The sequence below is a fragment of the Loxodonta africana genome, chromosome 20 (assembly GCF_030014295.1).
Source record: "Loxodonta africana isolate mLoxAfr1 chromosome 20, mLoxAfr1.hap2, whole genome shotgun sequence".
Taxonomy (NCBI): Eukaryota; Metazoa; Chordata; class Mammalia; order Proboscidea; family Elephantidae; genus Loxodonta; species Loxodonta africana.
Window position 1 is genome coordinate 57,881,059 of NC_087361.1, and position 22,888 is coordinate 57,903,946.

Consider the following 22,888-nt stretch of genomic DNA (forward strand, 5'->3'; position numbering starts at 1 on the left):
ATGAGTCACAGATACTATTTGGGTGTGCGGGAGGGTTTGCAGCCAGAAAATCCACTCTCCCCGCCCCCCCCCCCATTCCACGCCAGCTCCGCCAAACCACCTACCACACTCTGCGGGCACCAGTCAAAGTGCCTGCCCTGGCACCTCGCAATGCCTTCGCGACATTTCTATGTTATTTTTGTGTTTGCCTAAGCCCAGCCCGCTTTTCCCATCAAAGGTACACACAACACACACGCACACACATACTCACACACACACAGCTCAGCTCCAGCTTTGCACATTTCACGAGGCTGTTGCAAAAACGCAGACAGGCTTTCCACACTGGCTGTTCCTATTAGCAAGCGGGCAATCTAACGACCGAAGCCCAGAGCTGTGAGAAGGCGCCACCCGGGAAACTTCTTCATTGCTCTTTGTGAGACTCCTGTACGCGACCACCTGCTTGCTTTTCCTCTGGGAAGGTGCCCTTTTGCACTGTGGCTCCGATGAGCTGCATAGCACTGCCCTGCCCTCACGATTTTAGCTTAAAGAATCTGTCCAGTTCCTGTAATCTCTGCCCTTTGGAGACAGCCGAGTTGCCACTTGGCCCCTGCAAGCCTCCTGGCTGATCTAACAACGTGCTTGTGAGCGCGTCTCCGCCTCCTGCCCCATGGCCCCAGTCCTTGCTGGCTGTCTGCATGTGGCTGCTACAACCCTGAGCAGTCTGCAGCCTGGGCCACACAGCATGCTGAACTAAGGACAACTCAGACAGTCATACCGGGCAAGGAACAAAAAACAAAACCCAGAGAGCATCAGACAAGCTTCGTAATCTCCAGGACTTTAAACAGGAGCAGCCCAGCTTACTAGCACTTGACAACGATCTCACGTACCCATGGACACTTCAACAGCTTAACGAAGTATTTATTAAAACATTTTTGAAGCACTGCCATTTGATGAATAAGTAATCCAATAGCCTTGTAATCATCCGCCTCCGTCTGAATTCCTCCCACAAAACCGACGGGGATCTGCAGGCGGGATCCCCACCCTGCCATTTCATTATATGCAAAGCTGGGCAAAAGTAGATACTCAAAGACCGGCGTACTCACCTCTCATGAAGCACTGTGGGTATGAAGGAAATGACTCAAATATGCTGTCCGAAGCCATTGCTTCCTCCTGAAATGCACACTCTTCTCAAGGCAGGGGACTAAGTGATTTCTTTACCTTAGGAGCAAAAACCAAGAGCGGTCACAGTTGTAACCTCACCCCCTGTCCATGGCACCCCACGTCTCTTTTTTTCCCTCAACAACCCCTGGCACTCCCGGAGCCCTATGAAAAATGTACCTTTGCGAAAACAAATATTCAAATTGTTAAAGATTAAAAAAAAAAAAAAAAGTGGTGGCTTGGCTGTGGGTTAAGGATGCTCGCCGCCCTGCGAAACCCTGTGGTTTGCAGTCTGTGTGATTCGTCCTGCCTGCTGACCACTGTGCTCAGACTTCTGTCACTGCCAGGATACCCAACTTGTGGTTCTGTGGTTGTTGATGAGGCCCCAAAGAAGTTTTCACACAACCCAAATTACAAATATAACTGTTCCCCTTTCCACAGCCCATCACCATTGGCTCTTGACAGTCATGTGACCCAAGTGATGTCAATTTTTTTTTTTTTTTTTACATTCTGAGCAATGCCCTTCCTTTCCTCCACCTGCCCTCCCCCCGACTATAAGAAAAGAGTGGAGTAGACTTGGTGAGAGCGGGAACGTAGGAAAAAAATGACTCAGTCGCTTGCTCTGTCACTGGTCTTTGCTGATTTAGTACAACGCGGCTCCTGTTGTTGTTATTTGTGGTTTGGGGAACTACTGATTGTTTTGATAAAGGCTTCACTACTGCTTATTCAACAGCAATTCTGCCCTGGCATCAGGCTGCTGCTCAGACAGGATGTGTATCCCATCCTTTAAAATGCTAGGCTTCAGCTCGGGTAGGTTCAGGCCTTGGTAAAGAGTAAAACAGCATCCGTGAAGCTGTAAAAAGAAAAGGACAATAAAAAAACACGTTTTGGTGAGAATCTGACCCCTAAAGTGTTCTAGAAATTCACCGGTAATTTGAAATCTGAAAAAGGAAAGCGTTTTAATTTTGTGATAAACCATTTTAATAAAATCAAAATTACGTGGTTTATTTCTCCCTGAATGAACATCTTTTAGTTAAAGGGAAAAAAATTATAGTAGTCTCTTCATACGTGCACGCACACACACACACGTTACAACTAAGGAGCTTAAGGAAGACAAAGAAAAGAGCGATTCAGTGTTTTGGGGTCAAACAGTGGCTACTCCAAAGCTACAACTATTTATTTTTTGCTTTTGCCTATGGAAGACCAATTACTAGAAAAGGACATCATGTTTGGTAAAGTAGAGGGCCAGCGAAAACGAGGGCAACCAGTGAAACGGATCGACACGATAGCCACAACATGCCCTCAAACATTCGACGATCACGAAGATGGTACGGGACCAGCCAACGTTTCCCTGGTACCCTCCACTGCTCTGACTACACCCGAAGCACCAGGGAGCAGTCTCCTCTGTTACCCCTCCGCTGTTCTGACTACACCGGAGCACCAGGGAGCAGTCTCCTCTGTTACCCCTCCGCTGTTCTGACTACACCTGGAGCACCAAGGAGCAGTCTCCTTATTGTACCGACAGGAACTGGAATGAGACGCTTCTCAAGGAAAAGCACCTCCTCTTGTGGCTGCTGTTGTTTGTGGGGTGCTGATGAGTTGGTTCTGATTCATAGCAACCCTATAGGACAGAGTAGAAGTGCCCTGCCCCATGGGGTTTCCAAGGAGCGACTGGTGGATCCGAACTGCTGACCTTTTTGGCTAGCAGCAGTAGCTTGCACAGCTCTTAACCACTGCGCCACCAGGGCTCCTCTTGGGGCTGACGAATGGCTATTATATAGCCCATTCTCTACCTTAGGACATGTGCCTGTTCAGGGGTGGTGCAAATAGGGTCATTTTGCATGTGGGCAAACCATTTTGAAAACACATATTTACTTCTTTTTCCTGCCTGAAAAAGACAAGGTTGTTTTTTTTGAATTTCCAAGAAGAAGGTCTTTCTTTTTCTAATTAATGACTTTGTTTATTTTGCTCTGCTCCGCATATGGAGCTTCACCCTCCATGGTACTCTCCACTTGCTAAGCCACGATGCACACACTCAAGAGACACCGAGTGATGCCTGGGGCTAAAAGGCCAACCCTGGGTGTCAAGTTTGTCTTTCATCACCAGCAGAGTCATTTTGGAACGTCTGACCTTTCAGAATAATCCCTCAGGTTTTTACTCGTCCACTTAATTTTGCACACACGGGGACTCACAGTGATATCGTGTTCAAGGGTCAAAGGCACATGCGTCTGAGAAGGAATAGACACAATTTTTACTCACTCCTGTTTGACTAAAGCCGGAACTGAAATTCGAGAGAGTCCTTTCTCCCAGGCTTGTGAGAAGCTAGCCTGGCGAATGGTGATTCTTTATTAACATTTAAAATAATGATGTATATTCCTTCGTGAAGTTTATTAATATCTAGACACAACAATGTTTCTTCTTACTTCTCAACACAAACCCCTTGCTAACATAAGTGAGGTGTCCCTGTGTGTTACACTCCCTAAACCAAGTTCTGTCTCCCTTTTACACTTAACATTCTGTTCAGTAACTGCTTGCTGTTTAGTCAGTTCTGACTCACGGCGACCCTTGTGTATCGGAGTAGCACTGTGCTCCACCGAGTTTTCAATGGCTGATTTTTCAGTAGATTTTTTTGTCAGGCCTTTCTTCTGAGGTGCTTCTGGGTGGGCTTGAACCTCTAACCTTTTGGTTAGCAGCCGAGTACCACCCAGGGACTCTTGAAATTCTTTGAAAGGGCCTGCTTCCAAGCCTAGTCGGCCTTAACGATGACAGACATGTGGGTGGTGATGCAGATTAATCCTTTGGATATTTTGTTTTAGAAACTCCCCAAATGCTTGTAGCCTTAGGTGTCTGGATACTTGAGGGAAGGGTTTGCATGTATTAGCTCACTGCCTAGATTCTTGGCTTTTCTCTGTGGGCCTAGCTACACTGCTGTTGTCATAGCCTATGCCAATTATGTTAGTTGTTGTTAGTCAGCTCCGACTCATGGCGACCCTGTGTACAACAGAATGAAACATCGCCCGGTCCTGCACCATCTTCACGATCGTCGGCGTGCTGGAGTCCATTGTTATGGCTGTTGGGTATTCTGAGTGCCTTCCAACTTAGGGGGCTCATCTTCCAGCACTATATTGGACACTATTTTGTTGTGACTCATTGGCTAATTTTCAGAAGTAGATCACCAGGCCTTTCTTCCTAGTCTGTCTTAGTTGGGAAGCTCCACTGAAACCTGCCCACCATGGGTACTGGTATTTGAAACACTGGTGTTGTAACTTCCAGCATCGTTGAAACACATAAGCCTCCACAGTACAACAAGCTGACAGATAGGCCTAGGTTTAGCTGAATATCTAGCTTTCCCAGTGGATTCTCCTAGGGCAGGTCCGTGTTTTAAGGAAGCAGGACAGCTGGGACTGGCCCAGACTGAACCATGCAATGCGGTAGCTGGGGCTGGGGCTTAGATGTGACACCAGGGGACCCTGTGTTGCTTTCCCCACGTATCTGCTACAATAGTAGCCACATAACTTCACAGCTTGGTGAGGAAACACTCAGGCTTTTCTGGGCATCCTCCATGTCATGACAGCAAGTACAGACCGGGGCCAGCTGCTGGTGAACTTGGGCCGCCTTGCTACTTCCTTAGGAACCCACAATGAGAAGACACACATGTCATCAATGAGCCACCTAGAGGAAGACTTGATCCTATCTGAACTGGATCTGTTTAGAATTTTAAGGGCTTTGTGCATTGACCACACCTCTGTCCTAACTCTTGAAAGTGACTCAGCCCCTGGGGTGCTGGCTTTGGGAGGTGCACCCAACTGGCTGCAGCAGACTGTGGCTTTGACAAGTAATTGGATGGCGGTTTTAATACTCACTCAGATTGGCGACAGCTCTTACATGCCTCGATTGGGGTGGGGGTAGAATAAGCTCAGGTGTCATTTTTAATGGTGTTATAAAAATACCAGCAAAGGTTGAAAGATGCATAGTTGCATAGCCCTATAATTAATGTATAGAGTGTGTGTGCAGTCCAGTCCAATTAAAACACTCTCTGTCAGTCTTTCTCATCTCATGATTCCTGTGTGCTGGCTCTGAACTCCACAAGTCTGTGATGAAGCAGGATCTGTGGCCCAGAAAGTGAAGGCGAGAGGGGTGTAAAAACCGGACGTGGTCTAAATTCCCAGGAGGACAATGCCGCTGAATGATCTCTTTGTCTTAGTTACTCAGTCTTGCCATAATGCCAATACCACAAACGGGGGCTTGAAAGACAGAGATTATTTCTCACAGTTCTGGAGGCTAGAAGTATAGATTCAGGGCGTGGCTCCAGGGGGAGGTCCTTCCTTGTCCATTTCTGCTTCTAGAGCTGCTGGTAGTCCTCATAGAAGCATCCATCTCTGTCAGCTGCCTTTCTCTTCTGCCCGTGTGTGTCTTCGGGTCCAGTCTGCTCTTTTGGTAACTCAGAAGTGATTAGTTTGGAACCCACCCTACCTGGTTATGACCTAATTAATATGAAAAAGAGAACCCTGTTTCCAGACAGGATCATATTTACAGGTACGTGGCTATTACTCAATTCTGACTCATGGCAACCCCCTGTGTTATGCAGTAGAGCTGCCCCATAGGGTCTTCTTGGCTGTGATCTTAACAGAAGCAGATCGCCAGGTCTTTCGTCTATGGTACTGCTGGGTAGGTTTGAACCTCCAACCTTTAGGTTAGCTGTCAAGTGTGAACCATTTGCGCTACACAGGGACCATATTTGTAGGTATAGGAGCCAGGATTTTAATACATATTTTGGGGGAACTTAATCCATCACACTCTCTTTGGCATGCATTCCCATGATTTCATAACTTTTTGTGTTCCACACAAATACTATCCAGAAGCTTCTGTGCCCTCCTACCAATGAGCTCAGTGACGATTTTCAAATTGGGACACAGATATCAAAGCTTCACGGAATGGTCATAACCTGCTCTTGGCAAATTGAACCACTTAAATAACTGGAGGGCTGTCTTAGTCATCTAGTGCTGCTATAACAGAAATACCGCAAGTGGATGGCTTTAACAAACAAATTTATTCTCTTATAGTTTAGGAGGCTAGAAGTCAGAATTCAGGGTGCCAGCTCCCAGGGAAGCCTTTCTCTCTCTGTCAAATCTCAGGGAAAGGTCCTTGTCATCAATCATCCCCTGGTCTAGGAGCTTCTCACTGCAGGAACCTCGGGTCCAAAGGATGCACTCTGTTTCCGGCCCCGCTTTCTTGGTGGTAATGAGGTCCGTCTCCTCTCTGCTCGTTTCTCTCTTTAATATCTCAAAAGAGATTGAAGATACAACCTAATCTTGTAGATTGGGTCCTGTGTCAGTAACATAACTGCCTCTAATCCTGCCTTATTAACATCGTAGAGGTAAGATTTACAACACATTGGAAAATCACATCAGGTGACAAAATGGTGGGCAACCACATGATGCTGGGAATCATGGACTAGTCGAGTTGACACTCGTTTTGGGGGACACAATTCAATCCATGACAAGGGCCTACAGGCCCAGCCGCGGAAGGTCTGTTTCCTAAGCCATCATGATGGTAGCTGCAGCAAGGCGTGTCTCTCACACACAGGTCTCTTGCTTTTCTGGGTAAAAGCGCAACTCAAATTTAAGTCAGTAGAAGACTTTTTTTTTTTTTGGTGAAAACATACAGAACGAAACATACCTCACTTCAACAGTTTCTATGTGTATGGTTCAGTGACACTGGTTACATTCCTCAAGTTGTCCCACCTTTCTTGACAACCTTTTCCAAACTACTTCACATCTTTAACACAGACTCACTGCCCTCTAAGCTTCTCGTCTATCCTTTCTAGTTGCTGTTGTCAGTTTGGCCACATGTAGATAATTCTCTAAAAGATTATAATGCTTAATGCGGATATTCTTTTCTAATCTTGCTGAACTGTTATTTGGTTTGAAGATGACTTTAAGGGATAGTTTCAGTTCAAGGTTCAAAGATTTCCTCAGGATAATAGTTTCGGGGGAGTCACCTGGCCTTAATGGCTCCAGAAAGTCCAGAGTCCATGAGAATTTGAAATTCTGTTCCTCATTTCACCCCTTTTGATTAGGATTCTTTTACAGAATTTCTGATCTGAGTGTTCAGCAATGGTAGCTGGGCACCACCCAGTTCTTCTGGACAAGATTTTGTTTTATAAGGAAGCAAGTGTTTCAGTATTTATCTTAATATTCCTGTTATGGATTGAATTGTGTCCCCCCAAAAGTTATGTTGAAGTTCACTCCCAGTATCTGTGAACGTGATCTTGTTTGGAAACAGGGTCTTTGCAGAAGTAATTGGTTAGGTTAACATGGGGTCACACTGGATAGGGTGAGTGCTAATCCGATCTGAGTGGTGTTCTTATAAAAGAGAAAAGACACAGAGAGACAGACAGGAAAGACAGACATGCAAAGATGCCTCTACAAGCCAAGGAAAGCCTAGGGCTACCAGAAGCTGGGAGAGACAAGAAAGGATCTTGCCCTGGAGCCTGCAGAGGGAGCAGGGTGCTGCAGACACCTGAATTCAGGCTTCCAGCTTACAGACCTGTGAGACAAGAAGTTTCTGTTCTCATAAACCACCCCGTCCGTGATGCTTTTGTTATGTCAGCCCCAGGAAAGTAACACAGTGCCTAGATGAAGGTGTATTGTTCTGTGGGAAAACAGAATTTAGAAAAAAACAAAAGAAAGAAAAAATGCATTGAAACCAACCCATCAAAGGAAAGCTGTCTGATAATATGAAAAGCTTTTCAATGGTAACTGTTCCAAATATTAGAGTTTAAACTGCCTTGATACTCAAAGTGTGGGCCATAGGTCAGCAGTATTAGCATCAGGCGGGGACCTCTTTAGATCAGAATCTTGGACTCCACCCCAGGCCTACGAACTGGAATCTGTGTTTTCACAAGATCCTGCGTGATTCGTGTGCACATCGAAGTTCGAGAAATATTGCTTTGACGAAGTCCTCCGTATGTGGGGCTTTGGTAAAGACAGGCTGTGACAGTATTCTACATTATTTGAGATCTCTTTCTTTTTCCCCTGTTTTGCTACCAACTGTGAGTTGGAATCAGCTCGACAGCAATGGATTTTATTTGTTTGTTTTGTCTGTCATCTAGTCAGTCCCGACCCACGGCTACCTCATGCCCCAGCCCCATGACTGTTTGCAGATCGAACTGTTCTAACCCACGGGGTTTTCACTGGCTGATTTTCAGAAGTAGATCACCAGACCTTTCTTCTGACTGTCTTAATTTGGAAGCTCCGCTGAAACCTGTTCAACATCATAGCAACACATGAGCCTCCATTGACAGGTGGTGGCTCTGTGGGAGGTGTATTGACTGGGAATCAAACCCAGGTCCCCCTCATAGAAGGCAAGAATTCTACACTGATCCACCCCCGTCCCTGCTGGAGCTTTCCAAAATACCTAATTTTTTTCACCTTGTTGCCTTGGCATTATTTTGTAAGCTCTGATGTTTCTAGGCAGCAGAACCCACAGCGGTGTGGCTCCTAGCCTCTGAGGTAGTGCTGTCTCCAGTTGTTCCTTGGATCTCTCTGCCGAAGTGCTGTGTTCGGGTCAAGTGCACAGCTTGAGGTTTGACACAACACCACAGGGAGGCTCCTGTGTGCTCCGTCTGTCCAGCTCGCAGTCCGGTGCGTGTAAACTACAGACTCTCCTCCAGTGGCACTAGACTCTCAGTTTTCACTGAGTTTGCAGTTTGGAAACTTTAATCCTGTGAGTTCTTCCAGACCCACAGCACGTGTCCACACGGCTGCATTGCAGGTGGCCTCAGCAGCCCTGACAGGGCCGTCCTCCTCCCCACGGTCATCTTCCCTGCTCTCCAGGCACTGTCTTGCAGACGTCAGGCCCCGTGCTGTTCTCCAAAAGGAGGGCCGGCCTTATATTGTACCCACTTGTGACAGCGATTCTTCTGTGGTCCAGAGGCTGCATCCACGCAGACACCAGGAGTTTGCTCCCTGAGACGCATCTGGGTCCTCTCAGCCTGCCTTGGGCCAGAAATCCTGTTTGGAATCAGTTATCCTTACAAAGCTTTGGCTCCTCTGCTTTTGGTGCCATTTGAAACCAAGCGGGTAACACTGGAAAACTTAAACAAACCCTCTTTGAATGTTAGAAATGTTCAGCATTCGAGGTTGGGTCAAAGAATGGAAAAATTCTGAGTTGGGCTGACTTTACCCAGCTAGTTCCTCCAACTTTGAGGCTAATTTTAGCGTGAGATCCAGGCAGGGAAAGCAAAGGGAAATGAGGAAACTGAAATTACTTGGGGTTAGAGAAGCCAGAATCCTATCAGCTAGATAGTATAAGATTCAATAACTGTTTATCGGGCAAATAATGGTTCTATTTCAAGCCTGATCGAGGCACCTGGGTTCAGGAACTTTGGACTCTTCTTGTGATCCTGGCTTATTTCCCTGGCAGTAGGCAAATTAACAAACTTTCGCATGATTGTTTACAAATGCAAGCATAATACCACCTTTTTCACAGGGGAGCTGCGAGGACCAGTAACTGTTTGGACTATGCAAAGTGGTTTGAATGGAAGAAGAGAGACCTGTGGTTGACATTTTAATATGGAAACATCCAGTGCCTGAATTTTAATACTTTTACTTGCCAGGTATCATAAAGACAGGACATCAGGACCCTAAATTACAGCTCCATGGTGAGAACAAGTAAAAAATAACCTCTGAAGTCAATGCTAAAGAAATCCTTGGTGGTCATCATTTAGTTTTTGAATTAAAGGTTCTTTTGGAAGCATATCATTCAGATCCACAGACGCCGGCTGAAAATTCTTAGAGGAACTCAAAATGTCAAAATTACAAAAAAATCATCTCTATGGAGAAACAAAATATTGCACTTAAAATTGCCTGGGGTCTATCTTAATTTCCTCCCCTTTAAATTCCCCTCGTCTCCCACTGCCAGTTCAGAAGTTGGCTGGGTTTCTGGGAGGAGAGCAAGAAGGAAGAGCTTGTCTGTGTTCTGTTTCTCATTTAGTCTCCTTCACTAGTTTTTCACTTATTCGAAGCAGGATGCATAAATCGAGATATCACCTTGTACCACACCAGCTACACTACAGCTACCATGACGTGACCCCTCAAGCATCTATGGTTGGTTGTGAATGGCCAGGTACAAACACCATCGACTGGGGATTCTGAATCTTTGACATTGCTTTTCTTCTTTGAAGTCACCGTGCCCCACACAGGACTTATATCTGAGATAATACCCCTTCCAGGATAAGGAAATTTGGAAGACTGGCAAGCATTAGTGCAACAAAAAGATGGCTGGGAGGAAAACGGAAGTAAGGTCATCCAGGCTGCCATTAGCAGATGGCAAAGACTTTGTCTACGGGACCATGAGACATGTGAGTGAGCTGTAGCACAAACCAGAAGAACCGACCAGCTAAACCCAGCCATGATCAGCAAACTGCCCAGTCTCTCCGTATAGGCATGAGCAATAATAAATGGTTGTTTAAAGCCCTGGGACTCCCCGGGTGTTGCAAATGGTTGATGCGCTTGGCTACTAACCGAAAGGTTGGAGGTTTAAGTCCACCCAGAGGTGCCTGAGAAGAAAGGCCTCTCCATGTTCTGCTGGGAAATCAGCCATTGAAAACTCTATGGAGCACAGTTCTACTCCGACACACGTGGGGTCACCATGAATTGGAAGTTGCTTCACAGCAACTTCTTTCTTTTTTTCTTTTGGTTTGTTTTGTTTTTTGGCTTTGGTTTTAAGCCATAGAGTTTTAGAGTGGCTTGTAACATAGCATCATTGCAGCAACGGTGTTTGTGAGGGAAGAGGTAGGAGGGCAGACAGCATTAGTACTGAGCTGCTGGGTGAGGTGGTAGTAAGACAGAGTCAGTTATTGAAAAAGGAAAGAGGGAAGAAAGAGAAAAGTCCCAAACTGAAGTGGGGAATGTGTCTAGGAAGGTAATGGGTGGGGGACGAGCCAGAGATGGGCAGTCAGAGAAGCCAGATGACGGCAAATGGTGTAGAGGTTGGTATACCTCAAGGAAGGAACACACTTCAAGACACTGAAAAGGGAGGGTCAGAAAGAGCAAAGACTGTGGGAAGGTCGAAGGATCTGACAAGAATGAAATCCTTCATGACGTCAGGCGAAGCGGAAGCGTGATGTCCAGTTTTGTTGGCCTGCTAACCACAGCTCCTTATTTGTGTGACTGGAGAGTTCATATGAGATGATTTCTTACATTTATGTATTTATCCAGAAATATCCAAGTTGGTTAAGTGTCTTCTTATGTGTGAATTCATTTCAAAATATGTTTATTATAGGGCATCTACTGCAGTAGAGGAGCCTTGGGTGGTGCAAATAGTTAACGTGCTCGACTGCTAACCAACAGGCTGGTGGTTCAAGTCCACCCAGAGTTGCCTCGAAATAAAGGCCAAAAACTCAGGCACTGAGAAGCCTGTGCAGCTCAGTCTTACTCTGACACACATGGGGTCACCATGAGTCAGAATCGACTCAATGGCAAAGTGTTCTGGTTACTGCGATAGAACAGGGAGAAATTACATCTAAAGAAAGAGTGATTTTGAGTTCTCTTTGTTGCTGCGTTATAGCCAACAGCCAGATTTCAAGGGTACTTTTGAGATGGGCTGACTCGGGGCAAAAGAAGATGAACTTTCACAGAGTGGACAGTGACCCTCCACAGCAGCTGTCAATGTTGAGTCTTAGCAGAATGTTTGCATCAGTTACCTGCTTACCAAGATGGAATGGCTATTTGGTACCAGAGTGAGGTGAGACAGAATACCCAGTGGACATTTCCCAGCAGGTGCTCAAGAACTAGAGGATAACTACTCCACAGTGAGGGTATAAGAGGTTCAGGAGAGGACACTGGAGAGGAGGGTCTTTGAAGAGAGGGAGTGACGTGCGGCAGCCCCATCCTCTACCCCATCCGAGTAGTTGAGGAAGTGTGTCTTACGTCAGACTTGAAGTGGGTAATCCAGAAAGCGTGCGTCTGTCAGACTGGAGCGTGACCTACCGCTGGGAGGATGGAGCTGCCTCTGGATTATCCTATCGGGGGATTACATGTCTGCATTAGAAACTACCTACACCTCCAAGATGTCCAGGTATGGAATCCCCAGACAGGATGTTGACTTGGAGTTGTTTATACGGGATTCTCCCCACAAGGGTGGGCTGCCAAGGCAAGGAGATTTAAGCACAAAGGTGGGGGGGGGGGTGGCGTCGGGAGTAGGAGCTGAGGTGAAATCAGCAGGTCACAGCCTAGGGGCACCATCCTTGTCTGGGGACGTTCAGCAGGAAGACCTTAAGCCCATTGTTGCAGCCGCTGTATCAATCCTCTTTGAAGGTTGTCCTCTTTTTAGCTGACCCTCCACTTTACCAAGCATGATGTCCTTCTCCAGGGACTGCCCTCCTGATGACATGTCCAAAGTATGTAAGATGAAGTCTTACCATCCTCACTCCTAAGGAACATTCTGGCTGTACTTCTTCCAAGGCAGATTTGTTCGTTCTTTTGGCACTTCCTGTTATATTCAATATTCTCCACCAATCCCACAATTCAAAGGCATCGATAATTGGTAAAAATTAGAAGATTCCTCAGAAAAATGATTCAGAAAGTTTCTGACTGGCTGCACCCTACAGGGTAGTATATACATTTTGCCTACTTACAGAAGAATTTATTTGTATCTTAATAAGTTCAGTAAAATAAAACTTAACCAGATTTTTATTCTAGAACATAAATTTCAACAGCTGACAGCTGCTGTAGAGTTGATTTTGGATTCATGCTGATCCCATGTGTGTCAGAGTAGAATCGTGCTTCACAGAGTTTTCAATGGGTGATTTTGTTCAGATGTAGATGGCCAGGCCTTTGTTCCGCGGCATTCCTGGGTGGACTCGAACTTGCAAACTTTCAATTAACAGCTGAACACAGTAACCATTTGCACCACCCAGGGACCCCAGAACATAAATTGGCTTGTATTAAATTTGACTTCAAAACTATGCAGACCCACTAGCTGAGAGTGGGCATGCACACACACGTGTGCACACACACACATGCACACACATGCACACGTGCACATATATACATGCACACGTACACACACGTGGACACACATGCACACATACGTAAGCATGTACACGCACACATGCGCACAGACATGCACACGTGTGCACACAAGCACATGCACACACGCACACACACGTGCACACACATGCACACATGCACACACATACATACACACATGCACAGACATGCACACACGCACATGCACACATGCCTGCATGCACACACACATGCTTGAATCTAGGATATCAGTCTCACTTTATTCTCATCCTTCCCTTGGCATCAGCATACAAGCAAGCTCAAACATACGATCTCTCAGTGTTCCTCCTTCCTGTAGTTAGTCGGCCACACCAAGTGCAGATCTAGGGAAGATAGCTGATTTAGCGATAAGCCAAATGATTAATCTTCTTTCTGCATTGTTTTAACGTGCAGAGATTATCTTCTTCGATGCTTGAGCTATAAATATGCTGCCACTCTTGTTTAATTCCTACACAACACCTATCTTTTGCTTGGAATCTATTCAAGTGTTCAACAACGTGTTGCAGGCTTCCAGCTGCCAGGCCCATCAGACGGAGCCATGGAAGTACGCTGATTGGATTGTTCCGTCCTTCCCAGAATGGCATGTCCCTCGTTGCACTCTTCTCAGAGAGGCCAATGGAAGAGCAAAAGTGAGGGACGGAGCTGTGCCTGTGATCACAGCTGTGTGCTCTGCCTGGGCTGTTTCCAGAAAAGCCGTTGTCCCTAGTCTACCTAGGACTTAATTATGAAGGTGGGAGAAGCAGGCAGCGTGTTCTTTAGGTTCAGGGTGCTCCACCCATTAAAATTCTTATCTTTTAACTCCAAGATTTCCCTCAGTATTCAAATCATTTACCAGGGACTGACTACCCGATAAGCAAGGTACGCATGGGCTCACTTGGGGCTTACTGACTAATCTGCAGTGCGCAATTTCACCAGCTTTTCACCACATGTGAAATTGTGCACTACAGATTAGTCAGTAAGCCCAAGTGAGCCTGTGTGTACCTTGCTTACCGGTTAATCTGCTCCTGTCACTGACCCACTTGAGGGAGCTGTGATGGTTAATTTTATGTGTCGACTTGGATAGGTTATGGCTTCTAGTGGTTTGACCAAACACTAGACTAGTTGCTGTTCCATAACGTCATCTAATGTAGTGCACTCAATCGATGCATTGAAAAGGGAGCTCCGTTGGTGTGGTCTGCCTCCATCCATAAGGGGATATTTTGGCAGAACACACTCTCTCGGCACTCCCACTCTTCCTGTCGCCTCACCTACAGATCGTGGGGCACAAGCCTGCAGATGTCCCCAGCCTGCTGCCTGACCTGGACTTGACAGCCCCTTCTCCCCAATCCTGTGAGCTGGCAAGAGTGTCCAGCCCTCTCCTGACCATGTATTTTGGACTTGGCATTCCCTCACAATCTTGTGAGCCAATCCCTTGAAGCACACCTCTCTATATCCACACGTCTCACTGGTTCTGTTTTTGTAGAGAACCCTAAAATGGGAGCTTTCCCTCATCTTCTTTCAGGGTGGATTGAAAATGTTTGTCAAAATCAGGTAATTCCACTCTCCTTCAAGCCCTCACCTAATGGGGTGGCACGCTTTTGGCCCATCCCTTTCTGAAAATTAAATGCTATTTCTGCTGAGGAGATGCTTCTGTGATGTAATGAGATAGGATCACCAGATTTACCAAAACCAAACCAAACTAAGCCAAACCAAGTCGGAAAGGATGTAGGTAACTTTACATAAGTTTACATAAACAACAAATAAGTTTTTGGCATAAGTATATACTAATATTGCATGGGACATACTTATATTTAAAAAAATTCATTGTTTATCTGAAATTCAAATTTAATTGGATTTTACCTGGAAACCCTAGTTGAGGGACAAGATGGGAAATGCCTGTGTGCACAGGTCACCTGAGCAGCAGAAAGCTTTGGGGGTTAGTTTAAATATACAGAATAGCATAGAGCACGGTGTTGGACTTCAATCGCTGCAGGCTGGTGTGGGGTTTTTTTTCCTTGCAGCCCTTTCAAGGGTCTGGAGGAGTGGTTAACACCAGGCTCGCCTTGCTCGTGGTTTGTCTAACAATAAGAAACAATGGTGAGAGGGATCACTTACGGGGTTTTTTCCACGCTGGCCTCACCTGCTCTCACCTCCAGGAGAACTGGCTGGGGCATTGTTCTCTGCTCCTTTGCCAGAGAGCCCAGGCGTCTTAATTGCTGGGTGGCAGCTACACTAAATGGAAGGGGGAGACAGCTGGGCTCGGCACGTTCTGCAAGGAGAGGTTTGGGCTTCCATTGTAGGCCCCCATAATCCTGCACCCTTCCATCTGCAGGGACTTTTGTTTTAGGTCTCGAGCAATTGGCTCCAGCTGAAAACATAAACACCTCCATGTGCTCGCCCACCCTTATCATTTTCTCTTTATGTTGGTTTAGGAAACACACCTGAGGGACCAAATGCATACAGTGAAGCAGCAATTACCAGCCACCACGGCTGGCGGCCAATGTACCAACAACAAAACCCAGGCGTGGGGCGGCTGCTGGCTTCTGACTTTCCTCCTGGCACTGGGGGCCCTTTGAGCAGCCAGGCTCTCCGTCTGCTCCCTCCCACTTCTGCCCTGGGACTGCAATTTCAGCGCTGAATGCAAATCCTTGCCTCATGAAGCCACCACACTGCAGAGGTAGGAGGCTGGCCTTAGGAAGGTCCTCTCCTGATGTATTTTGAGTCAGTCACTGGTACAGGCCATGCTCCGTACTGAGGGAACTATTTAGTAAAGGGAAAGAGGCAGGACGTAACTAGTTCGTCTGTCATCCTCAAAAGATTTAATTGTAAAATAGTTAAAAGGTATGGATTTAGCTTTGGACACGCTTACTCTGGACACGCCATCAGGAAAGATCGATCTCTAGAGAAGAACATCACATTTGCTCAAGTAGAGAGTCAGTGAAAGCGAGGGGAAACCCTCCATGAGATAGACTGACACAATAACTGCAAACGGACTCAACAGCAATGACCACGAAGATGGCGCAGGACCAGGCAACGTTCCGTTATGTGACACACAGGCTGTCTTCCGTTAGAGCCGACGCGAGGGCAACTAATGCTAACATGGCTTTGGAAGAACCCCTGGCGGCTTGAGAAGCAGCAGAAGGTGAAGGTTGGGGATGGGTGTAGAGGGAGATATTTAAAAACAACGTCACCGTTTCACATTTATGGACTGAGCTGTTTGCTTATTCAAGAGATTTTTATTGAACATATTCTATGTATCAGGCACCACTTAAGTGGGCAAAAAAAAAAAAAAAAAACCAGACCAAAAAAAAAAAACCCTTTTTATTTAAATTCTGGGGAAGGTAGTCCAAAATAGAGGTCAGGAGCATGAACTTTGGAGCCACACTGCCTGGGTATGGATTCTAGCTCAGCCAGTTACTAGCTGTGTGTCCTTGGACAAGCTACCTAACTTAAACCTGTGCCTTGGTTTTCTTACCTGTCAAATGAAAATAATATTACTTCATAGAGTTACGAAATAGCAATAATAGTATTTCCTAACTCATAGGGTTGTTGTGAAGATTGTGGGCTAATGCCTGTGAAGCACTTAGGAATATCCTTGGCACGTACTAAGTACTAAGTAAGCTCTTTCTTGGTGGTGGTGGTGTGTCACTATTTAGAACCAAGGAACACGCTGACAGTATGACCTTCTGCATAAAGAATAAAGGAGAAATATACTGCTCAAACCTGCTGGGAGGAGAATCACGCTCACACCTGCAGATACTGAATTACTTCAGAAACTGTTTTTACTTGCTACACGCTAGTTTGGTCCCCAAACATCAAAAACATTCTTCCTCTAAGCAATTAAAAAAATATTTCGGTTAGCGCAGGGTGCATGGCCTGTTTGCACTACTCGCAGACTTGTTCTTGTTAGCTGTCGTCAAGTCACTCCCAACTCATGGTGACCCCGTGCACAACGGGAACATTACTGTTTTGATTCACAGTGTTTTCACTAGTTAATTTTCAAAAGTAGATTGTCAGCCCTTTCTTCTTAGTCCGTCTTAGTCTGGAGGCTCTGCTGAAAGCTCAGCATCATAGCAACACACCAGCCTCCACTAATGGACGGACGGCGGCAGCACATGAGGTGCACCGGCTGGGAATCGAATCTGGGTCTCCTGCACAGAAGGTGAGAATTAAAATCCGTTGCTGTCCAGTTGATTCTGACTCACAGAGACCCTATAGGACACAGTAGAACTGCCCATACAGTTTCCAACGAGTGGCTGGTGGATTAGAACTGCCAACCTCCTGGTTAGCTGCCAGGCTCTTGACTACTACCCCTCCCCCAGACACAACCCCCTCCCCTGCCCCAGTCAGGGGCTGCTTATTCAGCCGGGGTGGAGCAGAGTCACAGCCAATGTCCGGCTCACAAGCAACAAGAGGAAGGAATACATCTCTGTGATTGTAAACCACTGGGATGTGGGTATTCGTTGCTATAAGCTAGTCCATCAATACTGATACATTGACTGTGCCCCGTATTTATCCAACTGCTGTTTTTCCTCTTTCATTGGTGTAAAGGATTGCTTTTTTGTTGGTTGGCTGATTATTATAGAAAAATATGTTTCATGTACTAAAAAGTAAGAGATACTGAAAATGACACTTTTTTCCTTGCTTGATTTTTATGTACCTGTTGCCCATGGACCTATCTCAATCCACCATGCTTTTACGTCCTTGCTTATTTAACAGGCCTTGTGTCAGCACCTGTCTGTGCTGGGTTCTAGGCTGGGAGTTGGGGGAAGTGTGCAGGAGGTTCAGAAATGTGTAAGACGGATCTTGTGCTCAGGGACCTTATTAAAGGGAAGGAAGACCTGTCCCAGGGCATGTGGATCCTAGACACTTACTGTGCCCTGTGCGAAGTACATTCACCTGTCATCTTCCACTTCTACTACCTGCCTTCAACTTCAAGCTCTGCCCTCTAGTCATAGTATTTTACGGGTTGGTATTACCTTCGTGGTTACCCTAATTTGTAATCTTTATAAGGATTGGAACAAATGTTCTCTTGCAAGGAGGATAATGAATCAGCCTTCATACACCAACTGAGTCATGTGGAAATCCAATTACAAGGAAATAACAAATACCCACTTTCTACTTCCCTGCTTAGTTTTGACACCAGCTGCCCACGTGGTACCTGTCTCCTTGACCCTAGCCACCCGGAGGCCAGACCTCACAAGCTAAAGGACACCATCCTTCAGGTGGCCACAGCCACAAGCTCAGGAGTTCACATGACAGCCACACTTCTAACTTGCTGGGTCATGCATTTTGGTCATTTTAGATCTTTTTAAGGGAGTGAGGGTGTGATTTGTCATTCGTGAGTCTGTGGTCAGCTGCAGGTTGGGTGGGCAGCTCTGCTGATCTTGGCTGGGCTCTCTCACGTGTTGGTTGTAGGCTAGTCCTGATAGCCTCAGCTGGGACTACTGAGATCTCCTTCCTGTGGTCCCTCATCCTCCAGCATGCAAGTGCAGGCAGGGCCATGGTGGTGACAAGACAGCAAGCAGAAACACAGGAAGCCTCTTGAGGTCGAAGTTTGGAATTGGCATTTTGTCATTTCTATCGCGTGCTATTGGCCAAAGCAAGTCACAAGTCCAGACCAGTTTAAGGGGTGGGGAAATGTGCTCTGTGTCTGGACAGGAAGAGATGCAAAGTCACATTACAAAGGGTGTGTGCGCAAGGGGGAGAAATGAAAGGGGGCCATTTTAAAATCAGTCTGCCACAGTTAGTTTAAGTAAAGAAAACAAAAAACCAAACCCCTGGCTGTTGAACCAATTCTGAACTGCTCTATAAGGTTTTCTTGACTGTAATCTTTATAAAAGCAGGTCACCAGGCCTTTCTTCCATAGCACCACTGGGTGGGTTCAAACTACCAACTTTTAAGCTAGTAGTTGAGTGCAAACTGCTTGCACCACTCAGGGATCTTAAGTAAATAAATATGACAGCAGACCATCTTAAGACTGGTGTTAAGATTGGTCTTAAGATGGTCTTAAGATTGTCCCCAGTTTCCTGGCTGTGGGCACCCAGAAGCTGTGTGGTGAAGAGGAATGGGAGTGGTGGTGAAGCAGCTGGCTCAGGGTCCTTGCCCTTTGCACCACCACATCTGTCAGTCAGTCTGTCCTACTGTGGTGGCTTGCATGTTGCAATGATACTAGAAGCTATGCCACTGGAATTTCAAATACCAGCAGGGATGCCCATGATGGACTGGTTTCAGTGGAGCTTCCAGACTAAGAGAGGCTGGGAAGAAAGGCCTGGTGATCTATTTCCAAAAATTAACCAATGAAAACCCAATGGATCACATCAGAGTATCATTCAGTATAGGACTAGGCAGCGTTTTGTTCTGTCACACGTGGGGTGGCCACGAGCTGGAGCTGATTCAACAGCAGCTAACAACAACAACCCTTTCCACAGCTACTCAACCATGAACCAGTCATGTTAGCTCCTTCATTGATGTCTCATCTCCTCAAGGTTGTTGTAAGACTCCAATAGGATAGTGCACCCACCTGGCTGTGTACCCATCTCAGTGCGTGTGTGAACAGCCACTGCCAGGATTTCATCAAGGTTGTTGTAAGACTCCAATAGGATAGTGCACCTACCTGGCTGTGTACCCATCTCAGTGCGTGTGTGAACAGCCACTGCCAGGATTTCATCAAGGTTGTTGTAAGACTCCAGTAGAATAACGCACTTCCCTGGCTGTGTACACATCTCAGTGTGTGTGTGAATGGCCTCTGCCGGGGTTTCATCAAGGTAGAGAAGGCTGCCTGCAGTTCTCCGTATCTAACAGGTTCTGAGCAGAATCTGCAAAGAATGTGTAAATTCCATTAACAAGCTTTTTCTCTCTTTACTCCAAGATAGGTCTCATTCACCCTGAGAATCAAGAAAGCCGAGCAGTGGCCACGACATGACAGGAGATCCCTCGGAATGCAGTGAGGTTCTCTGACTCCCACACTTGGGAAGGCAGGTGTGTCCCTGCTCTGGGTGGCTCCCACGACAAAGGAGGTGGTACACCGGACATGAGACTTCTGCATTTGTCTCTGCTGGAAGGACTAATGAGCTCTTACAGTCATAACCTCTGGGCTTCCTGGCCTTGTGATGTCACAGTGTGACCAGGCTTTTTGCCTTTCCTGCTGCCTGGGGTGATTTCATGGCCCTTGTTGAAGGGAGAAGTAGTGACATGGATGACAGTGTCCTTTGGAGCACTGGGATGGATGGATTTCCCCCTCTTGTGATGAAAATGGAGAGTGGTTTTGCATACATGACCTGTAAGGTGTCTCCTACACACCCCAGTGGTCAGACCCTGTTTGAGAGTCAAATGTCAATGCAAATATTTAACACATTTCCAGCAATGGCATCAAGGTGAAAAAGGGACCAAAAATGATTTAATAGGTGGAAAGGCAGCTGCCTTGTCTCAGCACGGTGTAGAACTCCTAGTAAGAAGCTGACACCTTTGGGACAGAACTGTGCGCATTTCTTGTACCTAAGAATCTAAATCCCACGTGTCTGGGATTTAAAAAAATGAAAGAAAGAAAAGAAAAGCTCTAGATCTAGATCTGGCTAAGATAAAAAAGATGCCAGTGAGAATGTGGTATTCCAGAATTCGTTCTCCTAAAGTTTTATCCTTGTTTGTACAAATCCCAAGCTCAGAAGTTCCTTGACTGGCATCGCACATACAGGCACGCTGACAACATAGGCTTCCCCCCGCCCCCCCCAGCCCCGGCACTGACGCAGCCCACACTGTAGGACCCAACCTCAGTGGTGGGACTTGACAGTGCACTCGGTAACTCCTCCAAGAGGGCCCTGTTTCCCTCCGGCTGCTCAAGCCAGATGGAAAAACCTGTTGCCTTGTCCTGTCTAAGTCCCAAGCCACTTGCCTTTTTCTGGCCCTGGGTCCCTCCCCTGCTCTGGGAAAGGGGCTTGAGATTAGACACCGGCCTTGGAGGGACACGTTGCTCCTCTTGGTTTCCTTGAGCGCCACCATGTTGTCAGAGTATACACTTCAAAGCCAGCCAGTGGGGGCTCTGGGCGTGAGCCCCACAGCTGGGCTATCTGGTCAACAGCAGCAGCCATGCAATGGTAGGAGAGACAGCTCTGTCCTTTTTTCATTCAGTATATTTATAAACATTCTGCACATGAAACATTTTTCCTTTCTTCACAGTGATGGATGATTATATGTCTATGAAATGTTTTCATTTATTTGGCGCCAGGGTAATCAAAATCAGTTGAAACTGTCCCACCGACGGGAAAGAAAACAAGGAGGCGTGGGACAGCCTGTGCGGCTCCCTCCAGCTCTTCAAGGGTAGCTGCTGGCAGCAGGGCTGGCTTCACTAAGGAACACGCTCTTCAGCTGGTAATTGCTCCCAGCCCCGCTTGTGGCTGCTGTCCACGGAGCCTGCAGCTCTGCACAACTTGGAAAGCCGTCGCCTCCCCTCTAGAAGCTGTGTGGGAGCACTGAGCCAGCCTGTGCGTGAGTGACTCTGTTTAGGCGGAGAAAGCGCTGGTCTCAGAAAACCTTTGTGAATGAAACGCTCTTGCTTTCATGTCTGCCCTGGCCAGGCTTCTGGGTCAGCCGTGTGATCCCAACATCCTGTTTAAACTGGCGTTTTCCACTACACACAGACAAAACTATTTCTATTATAAGCTCCTGATGATTGTGCAAAGACAAGCAAGCGGGGTTAGGTAGGGGAGAAGGGCCGACCTGCTTGTGAAACACAGAAGGCCCTTACTGGCTTCCTTCACGGACAGGGTTCTTTGCACAGCTACCTAGCTCGGATCTTTGCTCTGCAAATGCAGTTTAATTTCCAAAGGCCACCATTTTGCTGGGTTTATCCATCCCAAGCCACAGGATGGTTTTGCTTACTTCTGGTCATCTCTCTGCTTTCTGGTTTTGAATGTTGTTAGTGACTCATGGTGACTTTATGTATAACAGAACGAAACATTGCCTGGTTATGCACCATCTTCATGACTGTGGGTGTGTTGAACCCATTTTGCAGCTATTATGTCAATCCATCTCATGGAGCATTTCTCTTGTTTTCACTGACCCTTTGCTTGACCAAACATGATGCTCTTTTGTAGAGGTTGGTCTTTCCTGATGCTGAGTCCAAACACCTACCTGGAAGCATGAGGTTCAGACCCTCGGGGTTAGGAACTATTTCCCTAATCTTTAATCATCACCTTAAACAAACAAACAAAAAAACCAAACCCAGTGCTGTTGAGTCGATTCCGACTCATAGCGACCCTATAGGACAGAGTAGAACTGCTCCATAGAGTTTCCAAGGAGCGCCTAGTGGATTTGAACTGCCGACCCTTTGGTTAGCAGCCATAGCACTTAACCACTGCACCACTAGGGTTTCCATCACCTTACAAGGAATTAATTTGAACACTGGAACAGGGAAGAGACTTTCACTTCTTGAATAGATACAAGAACTTTTTAAGTGAATTAAGAGAATGTCTTCATAATTATTTTCTTATTCAAACGGGCAGAGTTGTATATAAATGCTGCTTTCAAAGCAAGCTCAGAAAGGAATGGCCCTCACTTCCTGGCTCCTAAGTAATGTGATGCCGAAGGACTCAGAGGGGACCCTGGAGCTCCTCCTGCTCCCTGGTCACTCAGGTTATCGAGAACAATTGACCATCCACCTGGCCAATCTGAACTAGTGACACAGTGAAGTAATCAGTTAT

The 22,888-nt window shown here is 46.5% G+C and overlaps 1 protein-coding gene across 3 annotated transcripts in view; it reads right to left on the reverse strand.

The window, feature by feature from the left end:
- RUNX1 (RUNX family transcription factor 1) overlaps nucleotides 1-1,609 on the reverse strand; it is a 305,359-nt gene extending 303,750 nt beyond the window's left edge. Inside the window, exons 1-2 of one of the 3 annotated variants that reach the window (XM_064273230.1) lie at nucleotides 1,318-1,609; nucleotides 1,083-1,197 (exon numbers count right to left, since the gene is read on the reverse strand). In XM_064273230.1, coding sequence (XP_064129300.1) covers nucleotides 1,083-1,140 — 58 coding nt within the window. In that variant the 5' untranslated portion in view covers nucleotides 1,141-1,197; nucleotides 1,318-1,609. The remainder of the gene's footprint in view (nucleotides 1-1,082; nucleotides 1,198-1,317) is intronic. The other 2 variants (XM_064273229.1, XM_064273228.1) reach the window with 2 other exon arrangements.
- Nucleotides 1,610-22,888: the final 21,279 nt, after the last annotated feature.